At 44.2% G+C, this 26,897-nt stretch overlaps 1 protein-coding gene across 3 annotated transcripts in view; it reads right to left on the bottom strand.

Annotated features, from left to right (window-relative positions):
* The window catches only part of NWD1 (NACHT and WD repeat domain containing 1), a 61,519-nt gene that overhangs the window by 11,448 nt on the left and 23,174 nt on the right, over positions 1-26,897 (bottom strand). For all 3 annotated transcript variants that reach the window (XM_064479962.1, XM_010995072.3, XM_064479961.1), the window contains 9 exons: positions 24,886-25,089; positions 23,430-23,589; positions 22,515-22,632; positions 21,434-21,592; positions 16,759-16,956; positions 13,894-14,016; positions 7,808-8,016; positions 5,057-5,329; positions 440-530 (listed from right to left, as the gene is read on the bottom strand). In XM_064479962.1, coding sequence (XP_064336032.1) covers positions 440-530; positions 5,057-5,329; positions 7,808-8,016; positions 13,894-14,016; positions 16,759-16,956; positions 21,434-21,592; positions 22,515-22,632; positions 23,430-23,589; positions 24,886-25,089 — 1,535 coding nt within the window. The remainder of the gene's footprint in view (positions 1-439; positions 531-5,056; positions 5,330-7,807; positions 8,017-13,893; positions 14,017-16,758; positions 16,957-21,433; positions 21,593-22,514; positions 22,633-23,429; positions 23,590-24,885; positions 25,090-26,897) is intronic.

The raw sequence follows: 26,897 nt of genomic DNA, 5'->3' as shown, positions 1-26,897 counted from the left end.
GATCAGAAGCCCCAAAAGGTTAAGAGATTTACGCAGAACAGGGGTTGGCAAGCTACAGCCCCAGGGGCAAAAGTTGGCTGATCACCAATCTTTATAGGTGAGCTAAGAATAGTTTTTACATTTTCAAATGCTTGGAAGAACTCAAAATAAGATTACTACTTCATAACCCATAAAAGTGATATGAAATTTAAAATTCGGCATCCACAAAGAAAGTTTTATTGGCACATAGCCATACTCACTTTAAATACTCTCCATGACGGCTTTCTCATCACAAATGCAGGGTTGGGTAGTTGCAACAGAGACTGGCAATGATGCTTACCATGAGGCTTTTGGCAGAAAAAGTTTACTGACCCACTTCTCCCTTTCCCCAAGCCCCTCTCCACTTCCAACCTAATCCGGAGTTGCCGCCTCATGACTCCCAGTGAGATCCAAACTCTACCTGCAGCGAGAAGGGACTCATCTTCAGAGACCACCAGGAACTCCACAGCTTCTGGAAGCTTTTCCAGCAGGCTGTCTCCTTCAGAGGAAACCTGTGCAGAATCAAGGATGCCCATCAAGCATTCCACAGGGTTAAGGGTTCAGGGTCAAGAGCTTGAATTTGACGCAGGGCTCTGCCACTCAGCAGCTCTGTGATCCTAAGCAAATTCCTTAGCCCCTGGCTGCCTCAGTTTCTTCATCTGTTAGATGGGTGATAATATCAGAACTGCTTCCCAGGGTATCGTGGGCTAAAAAGTGCATAGGATGATTCCCTCCAGCACATGGTCAGCCCTCCCAAAGTGGCAGCTACTATTATTACTGTTGTTGTTGTTGTCCTAACCAACTCAGGGGCCCAGAGAACATCCCAGCGTTCTAGTTTTCTGCCCCTACAGGGGTGCTGGAATTTCAAAGAAGATCCAGAGATAGGTTGGAGCTGGGGGAGGACAATACCGTTCTCCCCATTCCTGAGTTGCAGAAAGGAACTGATTTTGTTCAGACCTAAGAGGAAGGTTTTTAGGGATTTTTTTGTTTTTGCTATTGTTTTTGTTTTAAGCAGGGGAAGGAGGAAATGAATTTCTACATGGCTGTTATTGCTAATTTTTTAAAAAATTGTGATTCTTTTAAAGCTTTAAAGTATTAAACAGTAATACGGTATACAATTAAAAAAATAAACATCCAGAGTGTGCCATGAGCATCTCCCCACCTTCCTCGCCATTCCTCCTTCTCCCTGGAAGGAACTGTTGTCTGTTTGCTGAGAATCCACTTGTGTAGATGAACATTTACACAAGCCTCCTTTTCTCCACCATCCATCATAGGTATTGTTCTGCAAGTTTCTTGCTTTTTCACTTAATGTGTCTGGGGCAGTGGTTCTCAAATGGGGCAGGGGTGATTCCACCTCCACCACCACCCACCCCTCGCCACCGAGAACACTGGGCAATGTCTTAGAGACACTGTTGCTTGTTATGATGGCAGATGCTCTGCATCTAGTGGGTGGAGGCCAGGGATGCTGCCAAACACCCTACAATGCACAGGACAGTCGTCACAGCAAAGAAGGACTTGGCCCTGGATGTCAAGCACTTAGAAGCATAGATCCAAGAGCCAGACTGCTTGAGTTCGAACCCTGTCTGTGACACTTCCCAGCTGTGTGACCTTAGGCAAATGACTTCACCTCTCTGTGCCTCAGTTCACTCACCTGTAACATACAAATAATGGCAGCAGCTACATTTTAGTGTTGTTTTGAGGGTTACCCTAAGAATAACTGCACACCAATGTTTATTTCTCTCAGCACGCAGAATTCCTTAGACTATTTAAGTCAGATGTCAGAGGTTAGTATTGCAGACATATATCTCCAATTGTTGGCATAACTGATCACCATATTATCTGTAAAAATTCATCTAGTTGTTTGTTAGATCATTTAGCATTGCTCCGTAATTCTCAGGTGTTTTGTTCTTTCCCCCATCATTGCTTTTTTTCTGTATATCTAATTTCCATTCATTTATCTTTAATTCGCTATCTTTCTCTGCTGCGACTAGTCTTCTCTGAAGTCCATCAGATGAATTCTTTATTTCTGAAATTCTATTTTTTTGTTTCTAGCATTTCCATTTTTCCTTTTTTTCTAGTTTTGATTTTGAAATTTTGAAATTTCCCATCTGTTTACACTTGTTATTCACCTTTTCTATTATTTATCCTAAATAATTTAAAGTTCTTGCCTGATTATTTAAACATCTGAGTCATTTGTGTATCTGCTTCTATTGGTTGCTTTTGTTCTTGATTGTGGTCCTGTTTTTGCTTCTTTGTCTATGTCATAATTTTTGTAACATGATGTATATTGTATATAAAAGGAGAGTAAAGCCTAAATAATATTTCCCCTTAGAAAAGGAGATGCTCCTTCTGTTGTGCCTCTAATGTGGAGGAGTCTGAGTCAATTCAGTTTGTACTTCAGGTGGGCCTGGGTTTGATCGCATCTTTAGTTGAACTGATTTTACCACTGTCTTCAAATATTTTGAAGGTGGTATCAAGTCTTTCCGCCCAGTAGGGCTGGGATCTGAGCACTGGTGAGATTCTAGAGACCCCTATTTCTTACAGCCCAGCCACCAGTTTCCAAATAACAGGACTGCAGTCTCTGCAGCCTGAGCACCAGTTTCTTGGGGTACTGTGGATTATCGTTCAGTCCTGCCTGTAGCTTTCTGCTCCAATTTACATTCTTGCCAGGAATCTGGTTTGAGTTCTGTCAGAAACAGACACTGAGAATAGTATTTGAGGACAACTAGTTTATTTGGGAGTTGATCCCAGGAAACACTGGCAGAGAATGGAGAATTGAGACAGGGAAGGGAAGGCAGCCAATAACATGGCTAGTCAAGCCAGTTACCAATGTGGGCAAACGGAGCTCAGCCCTGCTGGGGATGCTCTGGGGGAGAGTACACAGCGTGCATCAGAGCCTCCCCCATGGAGGGCCCAGGAGCTGGGCTTTTATCCACCACCTCCATTAGAGGTTGGGTGTAGGCTGCTCTCAGGACCACTGACCCAAAGGCGAAGTGTATTGGTAGGGGAAGGGGAGTCAGGGAAAAAAAAAAACCCAACCAGGTGGAGAGTCACAGGTGTGCAGCTGTAATGCAAGTGCCTGACATCAAGCTTTTTACAGTGAGGCATCCATTTCAAAAGACGTCCAGCTTGAATAAACATGCTGGCCGCTGCTAGCAAAACAACTAGATAAGGAACCAGGCTGCCCCACCCACGAAGGTCCCTCTTTCAGAAAACCCTAGGTAACCTAGATAACTAACCACTTGAGGGATCCTGCCTTCCCCTCCCTGCACCCTAATTCCTCCTCATATGTTTTAAATTTTCTAGTTAAAAGTAAATCTGCAAAGTGCTAGGCACCCCACCCTAGATCCCAACAAAGGCCCAGCCCCCAGTCTATGTTCACTCACTCCCTCTTTCAGTCTCTGCATGCTGTTTACCCTCCAGGACCTGTAAGTAATAAATCTTGTTCCTCAAAGTTCCTGTTGCTTTCTTGCTGAAGAGCATCCTCTGACCATAAAAAGAACCACAAGATATGCCCAAGCCATAAATAGGGGCTCCAGTGGGAGAAAAGCCTGTGGAGCCCCCTACAAGTGATGTGTGCCCAGGTGAGCACCACAGGCATTCCTAACCAACAGGCATTCAGTAGGCTTGGGACCAACAGACTGGCCTTCAGGATTGAGGGGCTAGGGATGGGTCAGCAAAGGTAAGTTACATAAGGAGAAATCTGGGCTTAGCCAGCACCATATTTCCAATTCACTCCAGTGTTATCTTAACACCCCCACCCTGCCCCTGCTGCTTGGAAGCCTGAACAGGTGGCCATCTGTCCATCCTTTCTTGTGGTCCCAGATGGAGGTGCCATACTCCCTCCACTTTACAGATGGAGAAACTGAGGCTCAAAGAAGGGCTGAGTAGCCCAAGAATACAATTAGGTGAAGGCAGGACTGGTATTTTCAAACTCAAGTGCGTCTGACCCTGAAGTCCAAGTTCCTCACGAGGCTGAAGTCTATTACTGAAGACAATCAGTGGATGAAGGAGTAAAGGGAAGCAACGGAGAGGTCTGATGAAAAGACTTGGGTTGTCTTTCATGATTGTCTTTGGTGCCTTGACAGCTCAGGGAGGCTACGAGGCATGAGGTCCAGAAATGTAGAGCTTTGGGAAGATTCTTTCGTGGCCATATTCCTCCCTTCCGCCAACTCTCACCTACTCAACAGATCATACGAGATTTCCATGCTACCTCTCTGTTCCCAATAACTCCAGGCAAGTTCCTACCTCCCTACCACAATATCCCTCATTCCCTCGGTCTTCCCTTATTCATCTTGGAAATCCTTCTTCTGAGGCTGCCTCCCTGAGGGGAGGCTTCCCAGGTTGACTCTTTCAGAAATGTTTGTTCTTCCCCCAACCGAGAACACACTACTTCTACTTTTACTGAAAACACTCTGATCCTCTTAGTGTGGCTGTAGTTCATTGGGGAGCCTGGCTCCCTCCTTAGATTGAGTTCCTTGAGGGTGTGGTTGAACTAGTACTTCTGCAGCGCCTTGAGTGCCTGGCGTGGTGCCAGTGTTCCTTCATCTAAGACTCCCGTATAACTCACTCTTGGTGCCCCATCCATATCTCTTCAATGTATCCTCTGTTCCTGAAGCTGCTTACTGCACCCCTGCAACTCTGCATTGGGTTGTTTTTTCTGACCCCATCCCTCCAGCACACTTGGTCCCTGTGTTAATGCTCCTGGGAGCAGCCCTCACCCATCCTCTAATGGAGGTGGTGGGTAGAACCCCAGCTCATGACTCTTCATAGGGGACAGCTCTGATGCATGGTCTGCACTTTTGCCCAGAGCATCCCCAGCAGGACTGAGCATCAACAATTATCCACATTGGCCAGCCCCCAGGAAACACCAATAGATGTTTCCTGGGTGGCACTGAACTGCAAATCCCTACAATTATGAAGCAAAGTGTCATTTATTTAAAAGATCAAAGATGAGATGGTTTCTCCCAACTTCTAGGACATCTGAGCACTTTGGGGCTGAGCTAAAGTTGACATCACATTCAGTCAAGTTGCTTACCAAAGAGATGGAGCCCTTGCTGAACCCAATCACCATCTTTCCTTGTTTCTGAACCGAGACCCCACAGGTAAGTGTTTCTTCTTTGACGCTGGACAAATGTTGATTCTTCTGCAGTTTTCCTGTGGCTGAGCTCCACAGACTGACCACGTCACCCCTGGACACGGTCAGCAGCATGGCCTGGGAAGTCAGCGCTGCTGTGAACATCCAGGGGTCAGAGGCATCTCCCAGGATACGGAAAATCAGCGCTGCAGTTTCCAGATTCCAAGCACTGACCTAGTGAAATGCCGAAAAGGAAGAGACATGTCAGTGTAGACCTAGGCTGCAAGTTTTCCAGAGTCGAATGCAAGACCTGTTATTTTTTTATTTTTCTGTCATTGCAAATTTTTAAAAAATGTATGCAATTTTTAAAGGTTGCTTTCCATTTAAAGTTATTACAAAGTATAGGCTATATTAAGATCTGTTCTTTTTATATTTCATGAATTTTATTGCCAGTCCAAAAAAAGATGGGGAAGGTATCCTGGATTGACTCCTGGAATGGCAGAAGGACATTCATGGAAAAATTGATAAAATCCAAATAAAGCCTGGAGTTTAGTTGATAGTAATAATCAATATTAATATCTTGGGTTTGACAAATATACTCTGGTTATGTGAGATGGTGACATTAGAGAAGTCTGGATCAAGGGCATACCAGAAATCTCTCTAGTATCTTTGTAACTTTTCCATAAATCCGCAATTACTCTAAAATAAAAAGGTAAAAAAGGTTTTTATTGAAGTATAGTTGATTTACAATGTTGTGTTAATTTGAGGTGCACAACAAAGTGATTCATATATATATATATATGTTCTTTTTCAGATTCTTTACCATTATAGATGATTACAAGATATTGAGTAGAGTTCCCTGTGCTATACAGTAGGTCCTTGTAAAAAGTTTAAAAAAATAGAAAAAAAAAGCCATGCCATGTGCATTCATTTATATGTTCATTCCAAATAATTACTGATTAATAATTAAAGTAAGTTTCATCTTTAATCTAATCCCTCCAAACGTATCTTTTTATCAGCAGTAACCATCTAAATGGTAAACATTTCCCATTAATTCTATTTGTGGAATTTACACTAAAGAAATAAGGAGAGATACAAAGATATATGCATAAGAAAAGTTACCTCAGCTATTTGCAAGTGCAAAGAACTGGAAACAACCTATTGGACCAGTAATGAGGGATTAGTTAAATAAACTACAGCAGAGCCATGCAATGGAATTTTATAAAATCACTAAACACGCTGTTTTTGAAGAATGTTTAAGGTTGTGGGCAAATGAAAATAGTTTATAAAACTGCATTTATGGTCTTATATATAGTTTTATCCTCATTTTGTTTCATGCACACATGCACAAACACACCACATAAAGCAAAATCATATAAATGTTAATAATGGTTACCTTTGCAATTATATATTATATATTATTTCTTTACTGTGTACTCCACACTTTTGCTGATAACAAAACTGATTTTTGTAATCAGTTTTGAAATTAACCAACACCTCTGTAATATTTAAGCCCGTGCTATCCAATAAATATATAATGCAAGCCACATGTGACTTAAATTTTTATTAGCCACCTTAAAAAAGGTAAAAAGAAACAAATGATATCAATTTCAATAATATAATGTATTTAACCCAATATATCCAAATGCTATCATTTCTACATGTAATCAATATGCAATTGTTACTGAAATATTTTATATTATTTTTATGATATTGAGTCTTTGAAATCCAGTGTGTGTTTTGTACTTACAGCAAATCTTAATTCAGAATAGTCATATTTAAATGCTTAGTAGCCACATCCAGCTGGTGGTCCCCCATACTGGACAGCATAGTTTATAAGCTACCAATATTAGTTATGTTAACAAACACCAATAATTAATAAAACAGAATAATTAATAGCTATTGATTATTTGGTGTTTACTATGTACCAAACACTATGCCAAGTGTTTTATAGTCATTACTCATGAGGTCGATGAAGAATTGAGGCAGAGACATGAAGTGATATGATCAAGATCACTCAGTTTGCAAATATGTCATCTGGGAGTTAGAAACAAATTTTTCCCTGTGCCTTAGTTACTATGCTTTAACCTACTATTCTATTGCATGCCTCTATTTGTAAAGTGATCAAATTACAAAGTTATGATTGACATAATGGAATAACCCAGCAGAACACATATTGTTTTCAGATGCATGTAGAACATTTACCAAGAGAGACCATAAAATAAGTCTCAACACATTTGAAAGGATTCGCATCCTATAAATGGAATTAAATTAGGGGGAAAAAATAGAATGTTATTTGGGAACATCTCAAACATTTGGAAATGAACATCACACCTCTAAATAGCCCATGGATCAAAGAAGAAATCAAAAGGGAAGTGCTGAAAGTATTTTGAACCAAATGTAAATAACACAATATATCAAAGTTTATGGGATGCAGGTAAAGCAGTACTCCAAGAGAAATCTATAGCACTAAAGTGACTGTACGAAAAAAGATGAAAGGTCTCATATCTTAGGGTCAGAAAGAACTATCAAGATCATCTAACCCAACTATGAGGTTTGAAGCTCCTTATAGCACCCTCTCAAGTGGTTGTGTACCTCTTTTTACAGCCCCTTGCCCTGCAGGAGGGAGCGCCTCCCTTTTATAACATTCTATGCCATCTTTGAATGCTCTGGTCTCAGCTTTTCTTTGCAAACAGGGCAAATGCTTGTTACCTTTGAGCTAGATGCCAAATACACAACCTTCTTTGCTTCATCCACATGAAGGCTCCAGACCTGTGGTTCAGTGGGATCTTTTGAGCCTCCATCCCAAATGGTGAATTTCTCCTGGCCAGAGAGTAAGTTCCACAAGCGCAGGGTATGGTCCTTCGAGGCAGAGATGGCGAGCATCCCTTTTGCAAACACTTTCACACATCTCACCTCTCCTGCAGCAGGCCAGGGTGAGGGAGAATATATTAGCTGGGAACATTTTGACCTTCCAACTACCAAAACATCTATTGGCTTGGAAATTCCCTGGTTTACCAAAGAAAAGATGGATAGATTCGAACATATCTAGATTACAATTCACGGAATGTGGCAAAGCTAAACTGAATGCAACAATTGGTTGGGATTAAATCAATTGACCAAATGTTGAATTGTAATAAATAGAGATCACTCAGAGGTACAAAAGTTCAACATCATCCAAGGAGTATTTAAAGTTAACAAACAAAAAAACAAGGTAAAGTTAGAGGAGAAGACGTCATAATCTTGGAGAGATATTTTTTCTAAGCAAAACTTGAAATTTAGAAGCCATAAAGGGGAAAGATCGACCAATTGGATTACATAAAAGTGAAAATTGTCAGGAGGATAAAAATGTATTTGAAAGATACACATTGGGAGAAAATATTTGCAGTGTATAACAGATGAATGGAGTCCCTCCTTATTAAGCAAAGAGTTCTTACAAACAGGCAAGAAAAATCTAAATAACCTACCCACAAATTGGACAAAGAATATAAACAAGAAATTTACAGCAATAGTACAAGTGGACAATAGGCATTTGAAAAAGATGCTCAATCTCAGTAGTAATCACAAAAATCCAACATGGAACACCAATACCATATCACCCATCATATTGACAAAATCTTTATGGATTGACTACTGGAGTACTGGCAAAGATACAAGAAATCAGTTACTTTCATATCCGGCTGATGGGATAGAAGTTGATATAAATTTGTAAAAGGGTGATTTGGTGACATTTATTGAAAGTTAAAATGTGTACTCTCTGGGTTTTGACAATATGCTATAGTTAGGCAAGACATTGTTATCCTGGAAAGGTGGATGAAGGATACACGGGAACTCTCTGCATGGTTTTAGCAACTTCTGAGTCTACAATTACTTTAGAATAAAAAGCTAAGAAAAAGAGGGAAAATGAAAAATGTGTATACAATTTGACTCAGAAATCCCATTTCTAGGAATGTGTTTTACAGAAATTATACTGTAAGTGTGTGAAGATGTAGAATGACTTAATTTTTTTGAGGGGGGAGGTAATTTGGTATTTATTTATTTATTTTAATGGAGGTCCTGGGGACTGAATCCAGGACCTCGTGAATGCTAGGTGTGCACTCTACCACTGAGCTATACTTTCCCCCTAGAATGCCTTTAACTGCAACACTGCATAAAATGAAAACTGAAAACAACTTACTGTCTATGAAAAGGGAGTTGGTTAAATGTGCTACATCCATGTAAAGAATATTATGCAGGCATTAAAAATAATAAGACAGTTGTACATACATATACATTGACCTGATCATCATAATAATAATTAATACAATAGCAAATACTTACTGAGTGCTTTCTGTGTGCCAAGCATAGTTGCAAGTGGTTGACATGCATTAGCCTCCTTTAATCTCATAACAACTCTATGAGGTACTACTATTCTCCCATTGTATAGATGCAGAAACTGAGGCACAGCTGACTATAGTAACTATCCAAAGCCACATGGTTAATAAGTAATAGAGCCAGGATCTCAGCCTAGAGCCCAGGCTCTCAACCACTACATCACCTTGTTACAATCTATTGTAACAAAAGCAAGTTGCAGCCCGGTATAGGAAATAGCATGATGTGATTTTTGGCAAAATCTCGAAGTGCAGAGCTGTGTCTGCATAAGCCTAGGGGAAAGCCGCCAGTAGCATATAACAGACTGTGAGCACTGATCACTTCCAGGGGAAAGACTGAAGGGTTAGGGGAGAGTAAAGGAAGGGAATTTTACTTTTTTAGAATTCATACACCAGCAGTATTGGGGGTGATCTTTATTTCTTGCGATTTGGGTATTTTTTTAACCAAAATTTCTATAAATGGTAATGCTTTGTAATATACCCCCATACACAGGATGCTCTATCATTGTTAAAATGAATTAGATATATACGTACATATGATATGCAAGGAGGCAAAATGTGATGTTAACTAAAAAAAAAAAAACAGGTCACACACGCTTACATGACTATATATAACCATATATGTACACGGAGTTAGGAAGAGATGGTCAGAGAACACCACTTCCATCACACGGATACAATAGCCAAGAAGAAAGAGAAGAATGTGGTACAAATGAACTCATCTACAAAACAGAAACAGACTCACAGGCATAGAGAACAAACTTACGGTTACCAGGGGGCAAAGGGGGTCGGAAGGGATAAATTGGGAATTCGAAATTTACACCTCTTGGGGAGTGGTGGCAATGTTAGCTATCTTGATTGTGGTAGTGGTTTCATGGGTATATACATCTATCAAAATTCATCAAATTTTACATCTGAAATATGTGTAGTTTACTGTATAGGAATCATACCACAATAAAGATTACATTAATTAATTAAAACTCAGGGAAAGAAGGAAGAAGAAAAGAGTAGAGTGTGGTAAAATAATTAGAAAGTGATGAGCTTTGAGTATTTATTACTTTTTTAAATGGAATTGATTTAGTTGTATGTTTCTACAATTTAAGGCTGAATAACAGCTGTGTGACATTGTGGCTATCGACAACCACCTCACCAAATTCCTGAAAATTTCCCAATTGGCTCTGAAACCTCAGTGCTAACCACCGCCAACACGCTACCACGTGATTGGAAACCTTTCATATTATATAGGTTTATAGCACGTTCAGTGTTTTCAGTAAGTTGAGTACTGAGTTTTTCTGATTACAAATAATAAGAGTTTCAGGACTTTGAAAAATGAGTCAAGGTCACCGTCGGTAGGTGGGCTCAGGCATTGAACAGAAGGCTCACACCCAGATATAGAGATTGACTAGACCTCTGGGAAAACAGCCATCCGGATAATGATAAAACAAAGTGAATCTTTTTTTAAAATTACAAGTAAAGTTTATTTTCCCAAAGGAACTTTATTCAGGCATACTATTAATTTAAAAAAAAAAAGAGCTCAAGAGGGGAATTTATATCCTGTTCTCAAGCACTAAACTTTTATAAACTAAAAATTTCTCTAAGCGATTTATCATTGGAAGGGGCAGTATACCTTTCTTAACGTTCTGAATCTGATGTTAATGTCCTCAGCTTAGACTAAGGTGTTGTTATTATAAGACCACGCCATCATATTCCAATTATTCTCAGTTGAATGTTGCCATGAGTTTTTTTCCCTCTGAGAGACTGCATGACTTAAAAGTACATCACATTCACTGTGGGGAAATGTGGGGAATCTTATTTGACAGATAGTCTATCAGGACTCACCCCACTCCGACCCCTCAGACAAAAAGAGTCAAATGAAAACACCTAATGCTGGGAGCTTTGGGGTTGGGGAGTGTTTTAATCTGCTACAGTCTGTTTGAAAACAATGACATGATGCTTCACGAAACCCATAGGAATCATCGCACCTTCCAATTCAAGGGTGCCACTCACTGAAAATAGTCAACAAGATGAAAAAAATACTGCCAGAGTAAAAACAGATTCATCCCAGTGTCATCCAAGTAGCAGATAATTAGAATTAGCCTAAATAGCCAAATGTTTTTCTAATAGCTTAATAAATTCTGGAACATGATCTATCAAGGAAAATGAAATATTTTTGCTGCATTTAAATATTACAAAGATGAAGATTCGATGGATCATAGCAGCATTATCCATAACAGCCCCCAATTGTAATTGTCCTTCAAGGGATGAATGGATGAAAAGCTCTCTTCCTTCCACACAATGGAATACAACTCAGCAATGCAAAGGAACAAACTCTCAACAAATGTAACAATGCCAATGTATTACGTGGAGTGAACGAAACCAGATGCAGAAGGTCACCTAGTGTACAATTCCTTTCGTATGAAATATCCAAAGAGGCAAAATTTGTAGACTCAAAAACCACATCAGTGGTTGCCATGGAGCTAGGGGTGGAAGCGGGGATGGACTGCAGAGGCAGCAGGAGGGAATCTCCCTGTGTTGATGGAAAGTTCCACAGCGGGATTATGGTGATGGTGGTACAACTTGGTAAATTTACTAAAAATTTACTGAATCGTACGTTTCATACATAACTTGTATGGTATGTAAATTATACCTCCATAAAGTTGTGTTAAAAAAGATTCAGTGAAAACAGATGAATGTTTATGGCACAACGTTGAGAAACAAATAATGAAATAGTGTACATGCTTAGATTGCCATGAGAAAATATTTTAACATCTTTATTGAGATATAATTCACAAGCATGAAATTCACCTATTCATGTACACTGTTTTTTCTTCTTTTAATGTTCCCAGAGTTATGCAACCATCACCACGGGCTAGGTTTAGAATATTTTCAAAACCTCAAAAAGCTGTCAATCCCTCCCCTTCCTCTCCTTATCATTTAAACCATCTTAAAGTGTATAATCAGTAATATCTAGTACATCCATGATGTTGTGCAAACATCACCTCTGTCTGATTCCAGAACATTTTCATCATCTAAAAAGGAAGCCCCACCCTTATCAGCAGTCACCCTTCCTCCTACTGCCCACCCCAACCCCCGCCCCCGGCCTCTGGCAACCACTAATCTGCTTTCTGTCTCTACGGATTAACCTGTTCTGGATCTTTCATGTAAATGAACCATACATGTGGTCTTTTGTGACTGGCTTCATTTGATAGCATGTCCCAAGCCCCAGCCTCACAGCTTCCTTGCTATTCGGTAAATATGCCTTTTTCCTGCCTCAGGGCCTTTGCACTGGCTGTTTTCCATGCTTGGGATGTTCTTCCCACTCTCCTGCCCTTTGCAAGCTTATTCCTTCATACCCTTTGTATCTTGGCTGAATGTCCCTGCTTAGGGAAATCCCTTCCCTAACTGCCCTATGTCGGTCCCTTTGGTTATTGTAGCTCACGACACTGAAAGAGTAGGAAACTAACAGAATGGCTTCCCCAATGCTAAAGCTGTTTGCTGATTCACTGTGACTTAAAATTCTTGCAATCTGTTTTCCTCTTTTCTCTGACGAAACCTCATCTCTGCTTCACTTGTTCAACTGCATTTGTGCTAAACAGTCCTCAACCTTCCTATTACACTCTCCACTCCCTATACATTCTTTACCCAGAATAGCTTATCCTTTAACCCAGAAGCTGTATTCCAGAAAAGTGCTCATGGGCTGATAGCCTCAGAAGAATGAACAGACTCTGGAGTTTCTCCATGATGCCAAGTGGATTCATCAAGATTAAGAGGTATATGGCCCCCTGGAAAACACCCCGATTGTTGTCGCCTTTCTGTTCCAACCAGTTTTTCTATAAAACCTCAGGACACCAACCCCAAGATGGATTCACAGTCTTTGAGGCATTAGCCTCTGCAACTCCCCTTTGCCTGGCAAAGCAATAAAGCTGTCCTTTTCTAATTCTCCCAAAACCCTGCCTCTGAGTCTCAGTTTGGCTACTGGGATTCAGAGGCTGGTTTTTTGGCAACAACAGCCTGTCTTCCTCATTAAGTTATCACAATTTGTGACTACATTTTTGTCTGGCTTATCTTCCCAAACACATGGGCCTGACTTGGGGCTAAGATTAGTATAAGACAAGTGAGGTACCTGCCTTGGGTGCAAAGTTTAAGGAAGTGCCAAATAACTGAGTTTCCCTTTTGTCTCTAGGTAGAGTATGGTTTGACACAGCACTTTTTTTGCTTTTTGTTTTGTTTTGTTTTTTAAACAGTTATTGTTCGAAGCTACTGTGTTTGGGGTGTTTTGTTACACAGCTATAGCTAGCTGATGCAGGAACAAAGACCAGGGTTTTGATACAGAGAAGTGAATTGGTGTTGAAGGGACTCTGGGGACTGACTGATGACTGTGAGACACGAGGAGGAAGCTGGTCATGAACCTCGCTTCCCGAGCTTCACCTGTGTGTCCAGTTAGCATGTGGATCACCTGCTGCTCTTCCATGTCCCACACAGCCACGATGCCCTCCTGCGTGCCCACCACCAGCAGTTTCTCTTCCAGGCTCCACGCCATGGCAGTGATACCTGCAGTCACACAGAGACAAGAGCTCCTGGGTCTGAGTATTGAACCACAAGTACTCTCATGGGCCCCCACTTCACAGATAAAGAGATTGAAGCATAGATAGAGAGGGTTCCTTGTCTAAAGCCATACATCTAGAAGGGGCAGGACCAGGATTTCAAGGCCAGCGCTGTCAGAGGCCAGATTCAGATGCTGGGCTCTAATGTTTACATTGCTCTGTGGTAGGAAAATGGACTGAACCACTGCTCAGTCATAAGTGTGGCTAGCTCACCAGTTCCTTCTCGGGGGCAATTCTGCTCCCCAGGGCACCCTGGGAAGTGTTTGGAGACTTTTTATTGGTTGTTACAACTGGGGACCAAGGTGCTACGGCATCTGATGGGTGGAGACCAGGGATGTTGTTCAACATCTTACAGCGCCCAGGGCAGCCCCCACCAGACAGAATGGTCCAGCCCCCATTGTCAGTCATGCATGGCTGCAGGTACCTTTGGAGAAGACTCAGGAAGGGGATTATATTGGCTGAGAATGAGGACCCTGCTTTTGACTTCTCTTTGAGTTCAGTCGGTCTGGAAAAATAAGAGCTGGTGCCCCAAAGAGAAAATATTTGCCAATAGTTTGAGCAAACACAGCCCAAGGTTCTCTGTTGATTAGTCCCTTGCTGAGGAGAGAGAGGGACCGAGTTACACGGAAGAAAACATCAGCCCAGATATCAGGAGACCAGACTTTCCCAATGCCCTCGAGTCAGTCCCTTTCCTGCTGAGTTTCCCCACATGTGAAATGGTGGGAGAGATGTTGAAATCAGAGCCAGTCCAGAGAATCCAGGATTTTGTTTCCACTTCATTGGGACAGGGCATGAGGAGATAGTTTCGTTTTTCTTCTCTTTTCTTTCCATCTTTTCCCCTTCATTTTTTTGTGACTCACTCACTGTGTGACCTTGGAAATGTGAACTCAAACTTCTCACTTTGAAAATGAAATTGAAGCCCAGAGTGGGTGAGAACTTTCTCAACTTCAGCATGACTAGAGCTCAAACAAGTGGCACAGTGGGTCTGAAACACAAAACATCTCCCTGCCCCAGAGATACCAAAACCCAAAAACTCCATTCTGAGATATAACTGCCTTTGCCTCTACTACGGCAGACATCACTAATCAATCACCATACTATCTGTGATTTGTCCATGCCCCTCTTTCCCCTACCTCCACTGCCATAGCTAGTCCATCATGCTTCCTCTAGCAGTAAAACGCACAGCCCATAGATTTGAGCTGAGTATGTGGTTACTCACACAAAGGCCATATTTCCCAGGCTCCCTTACAGTCAAAAATGGCCAAGTTCCCACTAGGGAGACATGAGCAGAAGTAGCAAGTTCTGCTTCTAGGCCATGCCCTTGAAGGGAAGAGGTCTTCCACCTACTTCTTCCCACTTCCCACTGGATGGAATGCCACTGTGGTGGTCAGAGCTAGAGCAGCCATTTTGGGCCATTAAATGGAAGCCTCACATTGAAAATAGCAGAGCCACAAGACTGAAAGAGCCTGGGTCCCTGACACCCTAAAGACACCGTACGGCCTTTACTTATGCCTGGACAGTTATGTGTGAGAGAAATGAACTCCTGTTTTATTTGAGCCAGTGCTACTTTGGCCTTTGTTACAGCATCACAACATGTCTCATAACCCATACACATTCTTTCCTATTAAACCAGGTACAGTCTCAGAATCCTCCTCACCACAGCATTCCAGTAGCTGACTCTAAATCAACTCTTCCATGCATTGTATTTAGCGGCCCTTAGAATTTCTATTTTGGCAGCACTGTGCCTTGGAAGTGTAGCTTTCCCTACAAGGCCACGTGGCACAGAAATGGCCTAAGTCATAAGAACTAGCATTTGAATCACAAGCTGATTGTATTCAATGGCCTCAGGATTAATGTGAGAGATTGTGGGTGGGCAGACAAAGGGATGGATAAATGTAGGTGGACTGGTGGATAAGTGGACAGAGAGAGGGCTGGTTGGATGAGTGCGTGAGTGGATGGATGGGTATTAGATGGGTAGGTGGATAAATCATCTGATAGGTGAGTGGACGAGTTGATGAATGGCTGAGTTGTGTGGATGGGTGGCGGGTAAGTGAGTGGATAGAAGATGGCAAGATGGGAGAAATGTAAGGATAAGTGGTGTGGAGAGAGGGGTGGAAGGAAGGATGACTAAGGAAGTATGGATGACTGAGGGGTGGACGGATGGATGGAAGGGAAGGAAGGAGGTGGATGAAAGGACAGAGAGATGGAAGGAAGGAAGGAAGGAAGGAAAGGGAGGAAGAAGGGATGGATGAATGGATGGGTGACAAGTGGATGGAGAGAACTAAACCCTCTGGTCCCTCTGACATCTGGTGTCCCAGGGAGGACCAACAAGTTCCACCAGCTTCCGAGGGGCCAGTGGGGCACCAATCCCTGGCTTCCAGACTTCCTAGCTGGAGCCTATAAACTGCAGAAGCCCTCGGTCAGATGGGCATGGTGCTCTTGGAGCCAAGACCCCAGAGGCATCCCCTCGCTCTGGGCTCATTAGCAGTATTTACACAAGTAATCTGAAGTCCCTAGGGGGCAGAGGGAGCTGAGTCAGCATAAGACAGCAGGGGCAGGCCCTGATGGCACCCCTGGGGCTTCCCGGCTGGCAGAGGGGAGCCCCAGAGAGCAGCCTGAAACACCTGCGAGCCACTTGCCCTCGGCAGGCAAGGACTGGCAGGATTTTTGCTAAGCTGGGGAGACCCACCTTTGTGACAGCCAGTGAGGGTGGCCCGGAGGGGTCCTCCCGGGGGCTGGAGGAATCCTCCGAGGGGCACCAGCACGGGGTGTGGGCACACCCGGAACCAGCTCTGCGCCTGTTGGCATAGCTGTCCCACCAGTGCTGGGTGTGAGGTGGCGAAGTAATGGAGTCTGGCCAGGAGTTCTGTATACAGGACACTTCTCTCTGCAACAGAGGGGATGCCGGTTAAGGGGAGGGGCACTGCTTCCCCAGGATCAAGCCCCCGTCCTGTCGTCCACTCCTGCCCCTTTTTCTGTTCTCCAGACACACTGGCTCCTACTTCAAGTGCAGGTTTCCAGCCTCTAGGCCTTTGCCCGTGCTGTTCCCCCTTTTCTCATGCCTATCACCTCGTCATCCTCATCTTAACTCAAAGATGACTTCCATAAAAAGCATCCTTCAGCCCAACCCTCCGATCCCCTCCCTCCTCTCCCCCAGATCAGTTACAATTTGACATTTCTTTATGGGTTTATTTGATGGCTCAGCCTCTCCCTGCCCCAACCCCTCCACACTAAGCGCTAGACCTTGGGTCTCCCGAAAACAGGGGTGATGCCGGTCTTGTTCATTGCTGTGTTCTGAGTGCCTGACACCCTACAAGTGTCTGTTAGAGAAATAACAATCATTTCCCCAGCCCGTCATAGTTACGGAGTGGGTTAGCATCCTGTGGCTGCTGTAACAAGACAATCTGAGGGGCTTCAAACAACAGAACTTTCTTGCGCAGTTCTGGAGGCCAGATGTCCGAAATCAAAGTGCTGGCAGGAGGCAGGGCTGTGCTCCCTCCAGAGGCTGTAGGGAAGGATGCTTCCTCGCGTCTTCCAGCTTCTGGGGTCTCCAGGCATCCTTGGCTTGTGGCCACATCCCCCCGACCTCTCTTTTTTTAACTTTTAATTTTTATACAACTGTAAAAGGTATGAAACCTCCCTTTACAGTTATTACAAAATACTGGCTACATTCCCCGTGTTGTACGGTACATCCTTGTAACCTATTTTACACCCAATAGTTTGTACCTTGCACTCCCCCCATATTGCCTCTCCCTCCTTCCCTCTCCCCACTGGTAACCACGAGCTTATTCTCTATATCCAGAGTCTGCTTCTTTTCTTGTTATATTCACTAGTTTGTTGTATTTTTTAGATTCCACATATAAGTGATATCACACGGCACTTGTCTCCCTCTGTCTGACTTAGTTCACTTAGCATAATGCCCTCCAAGTCCATCCATGTTGCTGCAAGCGGCAAAATTTCATTCTTTTTATGACTGAGTAGTATTCCATTGTGTATCTATCACATCATCTTTATCCAGTCATTGGTTGATGGGCAGTTAGGTTGCTCCCACATCTTGGCTATTGTAAACAGTGCGTCTATAAACATTGGGGTGCATGTATCTTTTCAACTGAGTGTTGTTGTTTTTTCGAGTAAATACCCAAGAATGGAGTCACTGGGTCATATGGCCGTTCTATCTTTAATTCTTTGGGAAACCTCCGCACTGCTTTCCACAGTGGCTGCATCAATTTACATCCCCACCAGCAGTGCGAGCAGGCATGGCCCCAATCTCTGCCTCTGTCTTCACGTGGCCTTCTCCTCTCTGCGTTTGCTCCTTTTCTGGTTCATGTCTCCCTCTGTTTCCCTCTTATAAGGGCACTTGTGATTACACTTTGGGTCCAGTTAATCACTTTTTTTCCCCCTATGAGGTAACAGTCACAGGTTCCAGGGATTAAGAGGTGACTACATCTTGGGGGGGAGGGCCAAATTTTTCTGCCTCCCACATAGAGGTGTTCTCATTATTACCCCAAGTGTATAAAGGGGAAAATTGAGGCATGGAGAGGTTAAGCAACTTACACAAGGTCACACAGCCAGTTAAGAGGCAGGAATCTGACCCCAAAAGTTTGATTCCAATCGCCAGTGAAGAGCAAGGACACTGGAGGGAGACAGTTCATTTTGTCCCTGTTGTTGGAGTGTCCTAATGTGGTGCCTGGGGCAGCGGTGACAACACCCTGTGCCTTGGTTTGTGGGTGGGTGGAATGGGGCAGGGCCAGGACCAGGGGCAAGTGCTCCACTGACCACGGGTGCAAAATTTAAGGTGGTGCCAACAAACTCAACTGTCAAGATAAATACTATCTTACAATGTAATTTTTTTTAAATCAAAATGAACGCCCCTCAAGTCCATTTTGAACAAAATGTCAGTCTTTTAAACAAAAACAAGGTCTGAAATGGCACCATGCCCAGGCATCCTGGAGCCTGAGGCAACAGGAGAAATCAGGAATGCAGATCTGCTCTCAGGAGCTGGCTGAAAGTGCTGGAATGAGGCGAGAGTGCGTGGTTGCTCCGCTCCGCTCCGCCATCTGGCGGCAACATTCATTCCTACACCTCCTCCTTGAGCTGGGCAGCCCTAGGTTGTCAATCAAGGGATAAAGCAAAGAACCTACTGTGATTTGCACGTTTACATCTTCCCTTAAACTGGGCAGTTGTGCCCAACACTGTTTTCCTGGGAAATCACTCCCTTCGAGCTTTAAAACTCCTGGGGAGCGTGAATGCACGAGGAAGGTGTAACTGATCATAGGCACCCCCATCTTTCACTGGGGCGGGATCCTAGACACACTTTAACTCTGTCCCACATTTCCAGATGAGGGAAGCAAAGGCTCAGTGCAGAAATGGCTCATCCAACACCGTTCTTGTCAACAACATCAGCGCTGTCACGTGACAGTAACAGGTTCCTTGGATGGCGACAGGCTGTGCATGAACTGACTTGCAAATCTTTCCCAGCAGCCCTGGGTAGGAGGGTCAGCTAGCAGCCCTGTTTTGCAGATGGGAGAACTGAGGGCTGTAAGGTGGCGATGGGGGTGGGGAAGGGGTGGGGATGGTAAGGGACTTGAGAAGTCACACTGCTGGTAAACGGCAGAGCCCAGGTTTGAACCAACATGATGAGGCTTAAAGTCCATGCTCATGGACTGGTTTATGTGGTAGGGGTGAACATTTGGCCAGGAGCAGGTAGATGACATCCCTCCCCTTCTGGAGTTCAGAGTTCAGTGGAACAGACAAATGATGCAGAAGAAAGCCAGCAGAAATAATAATGAAGAGTTAAGCTAGATGGAAGCAGCGTGCAGTGATGGGATGTGCAGGGGCTGGTGGCGGCCGGGGCTGTCCAGCTTCAGTGGTGGCCAGATAGGCTTCTCTGACAAAGTAGCATTTGGCAGCTCTGACAGAGCTGCGGAAGGTATCTCGGAATTAAGCACCTTCATAAAAACCCTCAAATCATAACCAGCTGGGAAATGCATGATAAAAACCATCCTGACCACTTCACACTCATTAGGATGGCCATTATTCTTTTTTTATTCAGGAAATAAGAAGTGTTGGCAAGGATATAGAGAAACTGGAACCCTTGTGCTCTGTTAGTGGGAATGTAAAATGGTGCAGCCATTATGGGAAATGGTCTGGCAGTTCTTCACAAATTAAACACTGAATGACCGAATGATTTAGCAATTCCACATCTGGGTATATATCCAAAAGAACTGAAAGCAGGGTCTCAAAAAAATCAGTGTATACCCACGTTCACAGCAGCATCATTCCTTATTAGCAAAAGGGAGAGACAACCCAAGTGTCTATTGACTGGTGAATGGATGAGCCAAATGTGATTCATCCACACAATGGAATACTATTCAGTCTTAGAAAGGAAGGAGACTCTGACCCAGGTGACAACATGGATGAACGTTGAGGACATTATGCTGAGTGAAATAAGCCAGCCACAAAAGGACAAATACTGCACGATTCCACTTACAATGAGGTCCCTAGAGCAGACAAATTCATAGAGACAGAAAGATGGTGGGTGCCAGGGGCTGGGGGAGGGGGAATAAGGAATTAGAATTTAATGAGGACAGAGTTTCAGTTTGACAAGACGAAAAAGATCTGGAGATGGATGTGGTGATGGTCGCACAACAACATGAATGTACTAAATGCCCTTGAACTGTGCAATTCAAACAGTTGATTTTATATTACGTGTGTTTTGCCAGTTTTTAAAAACAAAAACAAGCAAACCAAATACCATCCTGGACAGAGTATTAACGGAAGACTCAGAGACTCTTCTAGCTCTAGGGCAGAGGGTGGGTCAAACCCAGCTCAACGACTTGCCCTGAGAACTAAGAATGGTTGAATCAATGTTTGTCATTGGTGCGATGACCGGAAATAACTTTGAACCCCAGCTGAGCAAAATGTTATCCCCCAGAACAAGAATTCCCTTCTTCTTTCTCATGAGTCGACCCAACTTACAAAAGAGTTGTGCTCAGTTATTAGCAGTCTATTTTGAATTTCATCAATAAAAAAGAGATCTGTGGGAACATGTTTTCTTCCTGGTTATATTAAGTGGCGACATAATTTCCTTGATTTTGTCTGAAATACCTGCCATCTACCCCTTCTAGAATAAGATGTTGAGCTGGGGCGAGGGTGGGCACTGCCTTGGTAGTTTTCACTCCTAAGCGCTCCCAGCTTCAATTCAGAATTCTAGAATCTGGAGCTGGAGGAAATCCCTCAGGTGTAGACAGGAAAGATGTGTGAGTTAATGCAAATCCAGGTGGCGCCTCAGTGAGGAGAGTGGCCTCCTAGAAGGTGCAGAGTGGACCACTCCCCACCACCCCTGCCAGGCCGGTTGGACTCACCCATGCCTCGGAGCTCCACGGCCGGGCGGCACAGCTGGAGGGCTTCCCGGACCAGGCCAACCTCAGGACAGTCCATGTGAGGGGCACACAGGTCAAAGTCATCCAACAGGCCCTCAATGCCCCCGGAGATGCCTCGGCAGGAAATCCAGTTCATGCTGCCTGTGGGGAGAAGGGGGCGCTGTGGGGAACACGCATCTCCCATTCCTCCCTGGGGTTCTCACTCTTGGCACTGCTAACTTTTGGGGCCGGATCATACTCTGAGGGGGGTGAGAGGGAGCATCTGTGCACTATAGGGTGTTGATCAGTGTCCCTGGCCTCCACTCACTCAATGCCAGTGGCATCCCCCAGCCAGGATAATCAAAAACACAAACATTGCCAAGTGTCCCTTGGGAAGCAGAATCACCCCTGGTTGAGAATCACAGGAATAGATGGATGGATGGATGGATGGAGAGATAGATAGGTAGGTAGATAGATAGATAGATAGATAGATAGATAGATAGATAGACAGATAGATAGATAGAAATGGTAGATAAACAGAGAGAGATTATAGACTGATAGACAAATGGATGGATGGATGGATAGATATAAAATGAAAGAAAGATAGATGGTAAATAGAAGTGATAAATATGATAGGTGAGATTTTTATATTTATATACACATATAGAGAGAGATGATAGATCATAGATAGATGTGGATAGATAGGGAGATAGACAGACAGACAGACAGACACAGTAGGTAAACAGAGAGAGATGGTAGATGATAGATTGACAGATAGGCAGACACTGGGTCTCTCTCATTCTACGGTAGAGTTTCTCACCCTCTGTACTATCTGCTAGCACTCGGTCCAGCAGCACCTCTCCCCCAATCATGACAACCGAAATATCTCCAGATATCACCAAGTGTCCCCCAGAGTGGGGGTGGGTGATGGTGGCGCAGAACCGCCCTCGGTGAGAACCAGTGCCTTAAAAAGAGCTGAGGATTTTGACCTTCGACCTTCCCCGTTGTCAGGCTCCGGAAGGTGGGAGCACGGCAGAGGGTCAGGGACCCGCTCAACCCACTCCAAGACTGGGATGGCCCTTACCCAGCACCTCCTGCTTCAGCTCCTCTATGCGGCCCGAGTGGAGCAGGTGATAGGGTAACTCCTTCAGCTTCCGCAGGTTTGCAACCGTGTCTGAGAACCACAGGGGCTGAGGGGCCACCTGCAGAGGAGGAGGGGGCTGGCAGCCAGGCCACTAGGACACAAGCTTATTCATTTGCTCCACTAACATGGGCCAGGCACCAGGTGATGCTGGAGGGGACAGGGATACAATTCTAGATAGAGATGCCTCCCCCCAACAGGCTAGGCTGGAAAGGTGGAGCTTGGGGCCAAGGGAATCCAAGGGGCATTGAAGCTGGGTCTCGCAGGATAAGTAGGACCTGGTCTGGTGAAACGTGTCAGAAACAATGGCATTTCAGAGCAAGAGAACACCACGTGCAAAGGCCCGGAGGGAGGACACTGGTGTGTCAGGAGGAATGGGAGCATGAATTAAAACTCTGATGGGAAGTGCGAGGTTATAGCTTGATGGTAGAGCACGTGCTTAGCATGTACACGGTCCTGGGTTCAATCCCCAGCACCTCCATTAAAATGAATAAATAAATAAACCAAATTACCTCCCCCGCAAAATAAAAGCAAACAAACAATAAATAAAATATTTTTAAAAAAATCTCTGGGACCTTGGGAATATGCTTCTGAATGTCATGATTTTGTTTTCTCTGGAAAGTTGAGGAGGGGATGGAGTTGTATATCCCTCATCTGCAGCTCCCCACACCCCAAATAATTCTCAGGGGCTGAGGGGACATCTCACCCTCCATGGGAAGAGAAGAGAAGGTCGGAAGGGTGTCTAGGGTGGAAATGAGGGAAGGAAGGAGACGTGTGGTCCTAGCCAGGCCGTCCCTGCCTTGTGGGCCCAGCAGCGTGGAGGCTGCGAGTGGGGACCAGGGGTCTTGAACACCTCACCTTGCGGTCCAGGTTCAGGGGCTTTTCCATGAGCGGCAGGGTGATGAGTTTCTTGGTGCCCTGGCTCCAGGCCCCTGAGAAGAAGTCGGCTAAAACTCCATGACACTTGGCTTTCTCGGGCCCGGACAGGTAGCGCTCTCTGACCACCTCAGCCAGCTGTCTGCAGACAGGGGACATTGGCTGATGGATCTGGGGCGCCAGATGAGCTCAGAGGTGGTCACTGGCCTTCCAGGAGGTGGTTCCCAAATGCAAGTCCATCCTAAATCACCTTCCAGATGCTCGCTGGCTCAGCTGACCACAGGTACGATTTTTTTACCTACCATTTCTCCCTAAATTGGCCCATCTTTCTTTTTTTTCTTAAATAAATGTACTTTAAAAAGGGACACTTGGAACTTATTTACAAAACAGAAACAGACTCACAGACATAGAGAACAAACTTACAGTTACCAGGGGGGAAAGAGGGTAGGGAAGGATAAATTGGGAGTTTGGAATTTGAAGACACTAACTACTATTTATAAAATAGATAAACACCAAGGCCCTACTGTATAGCACAGGGAACTATATTCAATACCTTGGAATAGCCTATAATGAAAAAGAATATGAAAAGGAATATATATATATGTATAACTGAATCACCATGCTGTATGCCAGAAATCAACACATTGTAAACTGATGATACTTCAATTAAAAAAAGTTTTTAAGAAATATTTGAGTTCCTCAATAATTTAAACATAAAATAAGTTACTGTATGAGCCAGCAATTTCACTCCTGGGCACATACCCCCGAATAACTGAAAAATAGGTGTTCAAACAAAAACTTGTCTTCGCACATTCACAGCAGCACTCGTCATAACCACCAAAAGGTAGAAACAACCCACGGGTCCATCAGCGGATGCACGGATGAATAAAATGTGGTCCATCCCTACAGCAGAATAGTATTCACCCATAGAAAGGAGTGAAGCACTAATACATCCCATAATGTGGATGAACCACAAGAACGTTATGCTGAGTGAAATAAGCCAGACACAAAAGATCACATCGTGCGTGATTCCATTTATATTGAAATGTCTGGAACAGGTAAATCCATAAAGAAAGCAGATTGGTGGTTGCCAGGGGCTGGGAGAGGGAGGATGGGGAGTGACAGCTAACAGGGCTGGGGTTTCCTCTTAGGGTGATGGAAACGCTCCGGAAATAGAGGTGATGGTTGTACAACACTGTGTATGTGCTAAATGCCAGTGATTGTTCACTTTCAAATGATGAATTTTATATTATGTCAATTTCTCCTTAATTTAAGAAAACAAGTTAACTGTGTTAGAGCGGGAGGTGTAGAGACGCTTGAATGCTGGACTTGATTCCCTGGGAATGGGGAGCAAAGAAGGATCTGGAGCAAAGAGAAGGCCAGGCAGTGAGTCCTTGCTCTTGCATCTCACCCAGGATCATCAACCTGCTCCACCCACCTGTAGGCGATGGCCAGGAGTGTGAAGCCATCCACCGGCCGTCTGGCCAAGCAGTTACCCAGATCCCGACGCAGCCTCACCCACAGCAGGGGTGGGAACCGCAGCAGCTCTTTGCTGGGCGGGGTCCAGTCCTGATACACAGTCTGCAGGACCTCATCATCCAAGGACAGCACATCCTTCAGCTCCGCCTCCGAGAGCCCGTGCCTGAGGGGAGGAGGGATGGGCATTGGAACACACCTGTGTCTCCTGGATTTGGAGGATGCAGAAGCTGAAGGAGGGACAGACATGGCAGGCTCTGTGGCATCTTGTACATCGGTCACCAAAGGGTTCACAGTGGGGATCGGTATATGGACAATGCCCACGCCCAGCTGGTACCAACACCCGGTTACCACCGTACCCATCAAGTAAGATGTTTCCTGGTCTTTCCTTCTCACACACACCTACAGAACCCTGAACCATCCCCTCCTGCATCTCGGATGAGTCAGGCAGCACAGGAAGGGAGAGGGGAGGTAACTTAGGGAAATAATACAGAAACCAACAGTGCCCACCCCATGTTTTCTTACCTGAGAAAGGAAATAGCTTTAAATAGAATGAGCAACTGAAGTTTTGGTGCTGGACTGAGAGAGCTCCCTTGTCCATTCTGCCATGTGAGGTTTCAGTGGAAAATGACTGTCTTTGAACCAGGAAGCAGGCTCTCACCATGCACCAAATACGCTGGTGCCTTAATCTTAGACTTCCCAGCCTCCAGAACTGTGAGTAGATTGTTCAGAAATCCAACCAGTCTTAGGGCATTTTTGTTATAGCAGCCCACATGGACTAGACAGAGGTGTAGCCATACAGTGAATATTATTTGACCATAAAAAGGAACAAAGTACTGGTACCCACTTCAACGTGGATAAACCTTGAAAACATCATGCTGGGTGAAAGAAACCAGGCACAAAAGACCACATTGTATGATCACATTTACATGACTGTCCAGAGCAGGATCCATAGAGACAGAAAGTAGATTCATGGTTGCCAGGGGCGGGGGGAGGAGGTATGGGGAGTGACTACTAATGGGGATGGGGTCTCCTTTCAGGAACGATGGAAATGTTCTGGAACTAGATAGAGGTGATCATGGTACCACATTGTGAATGTACTAATGCCACTGGATTGTAGCATGTTAACATTTTAATTTTACCTCAGTTAAATCATCTCACTCTGCTAAATGCAATGAGGAATCCTGAATTGGCTCCAGGACCAGAAAAATGACATTGGTGGAAAAATTGGTGAAATCCAAGTCAAGTCTGGAGTCAAGTTCATAGTCACGTACCAACGTTAAAGTCCTGGTTTTGACAGCAATGCTATGGTTATGTTGGATGTTAACCCGAGGGAAAAATTGGGGGAAGGATCTAGAAGAACTCTGTATGATCTTTGCATCGCCTCTGTAAATCCAAAATTATTCCTAAATAAAGGTTTATTTAAAAAAAATTCTCATTCTTGCCTCCTGGGAGAAGGAATTTGATGAGGGATGAACACAGAGGCATGGAGACACATCAGGGGCTGGGGCACTTGTTAAGGTGGAGAGGGGGATGACCTGGAACAAGGTGAGGTAGGTGGAAATGGAAAGAATGGTTAGTTCTGGGTGTTTTAGAGGCAGAGCCAAGAGGACTTGCTGACTATGGAGGGAGGTGGGATGTGGAAGGAGAGGAAACGAGAATGATTCCTGGTTATGCAGAAGGTGATTACATTACTAAACGGGAAACCATGGATGGGAGTAGGTTTGGGGGTCAAGAACCTTTGCTAGACACATGCTACCATCATGCTTGGGAGAAATGCGCCCTCTCAGGTGCTGGCAACTACAAACCTGCTTTTTTGTCTCCTTGGGTTTACCAATTCTGGACATTTCACATAAGTGGGATCATGTCATACCATCTGCGCTCAACACTGACAACCCTGCCTGGGCACGTGCCTCAACCCAGTCTGTCCAGGCTTCAATAGCAGGAGTCTACAATAGGGGGCAGGAGACCCAA

This window comes from Camelus dromedarius, chromosome 27, assembly GCF_036321535.1.
Source record: "Camelus dromedarius isolate mCamDro1 chromosome 27, mCamDro1.pat, whole genome shotgun sequence".
Classification (NCBI taxonomy): domain Eukaryota; kingdom Metazoa; phylum Chordata; class Mammalia; order Artiodactyla; family Camelidae; genus Camelus; species Camelus dromedarius.
This window is presented reverse-complemented; position numbering and strand designations above follow the sequence as displayed.